The 6287-nt window shown below is 34.6% G+C and overlaps 1 protein-coding gene across 1 annotated transcript; it reads left to right on the top strand.

The window, feature by feature from the left end:
• The first annotated feature begins 105 nt into the window (after positions 1-105).
• On the top strand, positions 106-4571 carry LOC114374169 (probable beta-1,3-galactosyltransferase 13). Its single transcript, XM_028331779.1, has 7 exons — positions 106-763; positions 1534-1686; positions 1766-1848; positions 1970-2069; positions 2980-3093; positions 3835-3977; positions 4151-4571. Exons 1-7 carry the CDS (start codon positions 432-434, stop codon positions 4234-4236), a joined length of 1011 nt encoding a protein of 336 aa, XP_028187580.1. The 5' UTR covers positions 106-431; the 3' UTR covers positions 4237-4571.
• The last annotated feature ends 1716 nt before the right edge of the window (positions 4572-6287 follow it).

The following is a 6287-nucleotide window of genomic DNA, read 5'->3' as shown; positions in this document are numbered from 1 at the left end:
GTAACAAGAAAATAAAGAATAATCATGAGTCCCAAAGATATAAAATCATGGAGAAAAAACTCGAATTCGAGCGTAGCTAATAATCCTGCGTTAAAAACAGATACCTTTGTCGTCTTTAATTGTCCTACAAGAGGGCAGAGGGTACGCATGCATGGTCTATTAAAAAAAATGAGGTGAAAAAAGAAAATAAGCATAGAAATAGAATGATAGAAACATTGGTTATTACGTAAAATGGTTGTTTTGTAATGAGATGGAAGATGATGCTTGTTTGCTAAGGCATAAACCTCTTTGTGTCTCTCTCTTTCTTTCTATCACACTCATCTTCACCTTCACACCCTTTTAACCTTTGTTCCATGCCATGCCCATGATCCAAACCTCCATTCCCACACACCCGGAGCTTCTTCCAGTTCCGGGCCTCCATTCCTAAAACCATGCCTCCTTTCCCCAAAACCTTCTACGCTCGCCCTCCACCTCGCAGAACCTCCTTCCTCGTCTTCTCATGCCTCTTCCTCTCCCTCTCCCTCTTCGTTTTCTTCTTCGCTTTTCTCAGACCCCTCCGGGACCCTCCCTGCCCCAACCGCGTCCCCAGATCGGTTAAAGTTCTCTGGGATCACCGCCTCTCCGGCGACAGCAACAACGCTCCGGTCGAAACCCGACACAAAGTTATGGCCTTTGTGGGAATTCAAACTGGGTTCAGATCCGTGGGGAGGCGCCAATCTCTCAGGAACACTTGGTTTCCTTCCGATCCTCATGGACTTCAAGGGTATTTTTTCTAGTGATCTTTGGTATCTGTTTATAGATGTTGAGGAAAGTGAATGATTTGAGCAATCTTGTTGTGCAACTGTTATCACTGATCTGCTCTTGGAAAATGAGATTGCTTTGGAGTTCTCATAAACATACACCCTTTTTTCAAGTGGTTTAATTATGTTTTAGTCTCTCAAATTTTGGACCCGTCTTTTAGTCGTCGAATTAAAATTTGTATTTTTTAGTCTTTCAAATTCGCAAATTGTTTTTTTTTTCTTTTTTTAATCCTTCCCGAGGCAAAAAAAAAAAAAAAAAACCCACTGCAAATTGTGCATACAAACCATCTATATCTAAAATTGCTGACTGATGCGGCTGATGTAATACTAGTCTCAATTTTGTTAGAAATGCTTTAAATTTTATATAAAGCATTTCTATTTAGATTACATTAATAGAATAATGAATTCTAAAAAAATTATTCAAATTGACTGATATTAATACTAATCTGTTATATTTTCCATAGTCAGGAATTTTATGTTTCTTTTATGAATATGATACTTTTTGGACATTTCTAACAATATCAACCTTTATTTCTATTTTGGCATTTCTAATTTCTGGAATTATAGATCCGATGTAGTTGTATAGGCCACCGGTTAGCTGTATGCATGAACTGCTCAAACCGTTTTGTTGGTGGGTTGGGTAATTTGAGGGAATTTGTGTCTGAAAGTGATGTGATATAATGGGATTGTCTTTACTCCTTACTTTATCTGCAATTTGTTTTGTTGTTTGCAGCTTGGAAGAAGCCACTGGGTTGGCTTTTAGGTTTGTGATTGGTAAAACGAGTGATAGATCGAAGATGTCTGCACTTCAGAAGGAAGTGGCACAATACGATGATTTCATTTTACTGGATATTGAAGAGGAGTACAGTAAGCTCCCATACAAAACGTGTGTGCTTAGAATTAGTAAACCGCAACATTTTATGTCTGTAGTTTGTTGCTGAGAAGAATTTGGTCATTTATTACAGGCTGGCTTTCTTCAAAGCTGCTTATGCCCTTTTTGAAGCTGAGTTTTATGTGAAAGCTGATGATGACATATATTTAAGGCCAGGTGCCATATCTTTCAGGGTTTAACTTGGTTTAATATAGTGGTAAACTGTGCGTATGAGATTAATGATTACTACTATAATTATGATTTATGCAATCATATTCTTTTTTTTTTTTGGTGTCAGATCGTCTTTCATTACTACTGGCAAAAGAGAGATCTCACCCTCAGACTTACATAGGATGCATGAAAAAGGGTCCTGTTTTCACTGATCCCAAACTCAAATGGTTAGTTATGTTTAGATTAAGTATATTTTATCTCCATGTTTTAAATTTATGATAAATTTTTTAACATTGGCAGTGCATGCTAATTAAACTCCACCTTTATTGAGACTAAATTTCAAATTTGCAGAAGTGTGTACATCAATATATTGTTTTTGAAGGTTCTAATAAATATAAATATTTCTACTAACAAAAAATATGAAAATTGTAAAAATGATATCATTCTTTTATGGCAATGTCAAGTATACTGAGATGGAAAACTATCACCATTTCAGTAAGGGACTGGTTAAGTAATTTTAGGCCTTTGATGGACTGGATTGCCAAAATTGGATTTTTAGTGCATGTTTTTATGAAGGATAAAAGAGTAAAAGGGTAGACAAGAGAATGCTTTAAGTAAGCCTTCCATGTGTCTGGAAGTTTATAAAATAAAGGGAAGAAAATGAAGGATTATCATCTGAGGTCCTCTGTTATTTACTTCTATGAACATTTTCCATGGGATGAGGGTTGCCCCTTGTCTCTAGCCGATGTGGAAGTTGAGTGTTTTCCAATAGATCTAAGATAAACTGAACCCCAAAAGCTAGTTCATGGGATGAGGGTTGCCCCCACTTATATATACTATCTTTGTCTTGTCTCTAGCAGATGTAAGACTTGGGTGTTTCCCAATAATTTTAAAGTTTCTCAAGTTTTTGATGATTTTAAACATCCAATCAAAGGGAAGGACAATCAATATTCCACCTCTCATTCTTTTGTCATCTCTTTTCTTTCTTTTTCTTTTGGTTTCTTCCCTTTCCCTACCTTCCAACCATGAAAATATACCCTTAAGGATCAAAATGAACTTTTTGGGGAACCTGAATTGTTTTTTACATCCATTTGTTGGGTTGAAAATGCCATGTAACTATACTGATAAATCTTGCAGGTATGAGCCACTATCTAATTTGCTCGGAAAGGAATATTTTCTTCACGCTTATGGTCCTATATACGCTCTTTCTGCCGATGTTGTATCAAGCTTGGTAGCACTTAAGAATAACAGGCAAGTGTTCTTTTCTCCTTGATTTAATCGCTTGATCATTTAACCTTCAATGATAGTAGGTTCGCAAATAACTCGCGTGCATATATTAGGAATATATTTGTTTAAATGATATTTACTGTAGTAATACATCATATCAAATCAATCTGCATCTGCATATTCTAAAACACTATAATTTCATGAGTAAACACACTACTTTAGGACAATATCCCTGCTTTTGTTTTTCATCAGAGAACAACAATAGAAATTGTTGAAAACATGAAATTAGAGTTTTAGAATATATAGATATGTCCATGTCATTTGGCCCTTGAGTTCATAGTTTACACTTGTAAAAGAGGGCAGAGATTTTCATGCCATACAGTCCTGAGGTTCATTTATAAAGGGGGTTAAACTACTCATTTTCGCCCAGTTCATTTCCTTAGATCATTAATTCTTTATCACCGTCAAATGGTTCCCTTATCTTGTGGTCATCAAGTTGTGGATGTCTTTTCTTATAATAATATCTTCAAATGAATCATTGAATTTCTTGGAGGTATGAGCTTAGCAGATTTCTTGCTGTCTTTTTCTTCATTCAACTCATACAATATTAATATTATACTTTAGGCATTAAAGATTTGTTCTAGAATTTTAAATTTTGTTTCTTTCCCAGAGATGCACAAACATGATGATAAGGACTTATTTCAGTCCCCACCCCTTCCCAATTCCTATGATTTTAAATTTAACGTTCACATTTTTTAATCACAGTTTCCGGATGTTCAGCAATGAGGATGTTACAATTGGAGCTTGGATGCTTGCAATGAATGTCAACCATGAAAATAATCTTGAACTTTGTGCTCGAGAGTGCACATCCACGTCAATTGCTGTGTGGGACATTCCAAAGTGTTCAGGTTGGTATTTCTCCTTGGTCCAGAAGTTTGTATGATGGCATTCCCTTGAATATTCTGAAAAGTGCATAAAATCCATGCAGTTTGGCTCCCAAAATAATAATAATAATAACATAATAGAATAATTCAAAGCAAAATATTCTCCCTAATGATCCCGAGATTGTTTACCTACACAGGTCTCTGTAATCCAGAAAAGAGAATGTTGGAACTGCATCAAAAGGAAAGTTGTACTCAGAGTCCAACTGTGGACTCTGATGAATAGTATTTGTTTGTATATTTATGAGGCGAAGGTGAATTGCCTGCTCTTGTTATGTTTAACTTCCGTGAGCAGCTACCATTGCATCCTTTTCTATCCATTGATCTTTCTCTTTTTGATTCATATTTCTTCATGTCTGAAGATGCTTTGATGTATTTTCTTTTTTTTTTTTCCCAGTCAAATTTTTCCTTATATTCCTTTTCCTTTTTCTCCCTACCTTCTTTAGGGAGGAAGGCTTTATAGTTTATATACAGCATTAGAAAATAGATAGACTTTACGGATGATGATACCATTTAACTTCACTAATTTCCCAATTTTAATGTCATTCTTTTTTAAGATTATATGCAGCAGTAAATCGTGTCATTATTTTGAAGAAATGGAGCACTAGTCTTTGGTATGAACTAGCATGAGCTGTTCTCAGCAAAAAAAAAAAACTAGTGTGAGCTATGTGTTTGTTTGGAAGTAAACAGTGTAACTGGAAGATATCTTGACCATTTGTGAGGGGTAGGAAATTGTGATCCTATAATTACAAAGGTTTTGACAATAATTTGCAGCTGCAGATTATAAGGTTTATAACTTTACTACTTTGTTATTTCATTTTAATTCTTTCTTGTGGGTGCTCAATTCTATTCCAGATGTAATGATGCAATTTAAAATTCCATTTATTGCTTACAACTTTTTTTCTCTCCCCTTTGGTCCAAAGGATGAGTTAAACAAACAGACTGCCTTACTAAGTTACTGAGTCTACAGACTGCTAGACTGCTAGTGTTATCGTATTTAATTATAATAATAAGCAGAAGAAGAAATATCTCCATCTTGATGTAATTTTAAGACTATGTAATTACTTATACTGTGTTGTAATATTTCAGCAATTTACCATTCAGAAATTTATACTTGGCATCAAAGTATCAATATTGGTGAGAAAATTCAGATACAGATGACACCATAATATAGATCCAGCCTCCTGCATACACATAATTTTCTCACTAAAATACATGTAAGAAGCAAATCCTTGATTGGAATATTATGAATCATTCCAAGTGATGATTGTAGACCATGGTGTTTATAAAGGGCATGCCTTTTCCATTTAGGAAGCCAAACTTCTTTTCCCCATTAAGGGCTTGTTTGTTTGAGTTTTTTTTAAAAGCATTTTTTTAATGAAGTAAGCAGATTTCTGCTTTTTTGAAATGTTTGTCTTAACTGTTTTTTCTTTAAAAAAAAAAAGAAATAGTTTTCTGCTTTTTTTAAGAAGTAAATTCTCTCTTTAAAAAGAAAAAAGTTTAAGTAAATTGATCCTAACTCAACTCGTCAAGTGTGAACGATATCTCATTGGAAATAGGATGAAGTAAATCTATGGATAAGTAGCTAAATTGAGATACACATTTTTGAACAGTAAATTAGTCATGCAAGGGTAACTGTGAAATGTTGTTTTCGTGACTTTTCTATTATGCTCTTGGTGGAACTCGCTTTCCCAAAATTAATTTAACTTTTGTACTCGAGCTGAAAGCTTCAACTCATGCAGCTGGAAAGCAATATGGTGCCTGCTGTAATGAACCTTACAATGTTCAAACCACACATCATGGTTTGTGGGTTCCTATCACAAACTAATCGTTGAAATGGTTAATCAACAATTCTGGAATTGAAATGATACTGAGTGTAATCTGGTTCTGTTGACAATGAGATTGAAAAGGAAAAAATGGCTTGGTCAGTTTCGTGTATAATGATTGAGTTTCAAACAACAGCGCTGTCATTGTCAAAGTCATGTAATTGAAGAATAGTGATTTGTTAATGAACGGTGTTACCATGGCCAAAAAGACACAAGGAAGAAACATGCAGTTGTTCATCTAAAAAATCATGAACAAGTTTTAGGCTCCATACTTGTAATATGCCAACTTGTGGGAGAATTTTTTAGTTTAGTTTTTTAGCAATTGGGCTAATTCAACACAAAAAATTATATTAGGTTAATGGAATTCTAAACTAAGTATATCACATTGCTAGCATTACCACATCTCAGGTAGCAGGTTTATCATAGGCATTGGATAATAAACATTCTTACA

Source organism: Glycine soja, chromosome 11 (assembly GCF_004193775.1).
Source record: "Glycine soja cultivar W05 chromosome 11, ASM419377v2, whole genome shotgun sequence".
NCBI lineage: Eukaryota > Viridiplantae > Streptophyta > Magnoliopsida > Fabales > Fabaceae > Glycine > Glycine soja.
This window is presented reverse-complemented; position numbering and strand designations above follow the sequence as displayed.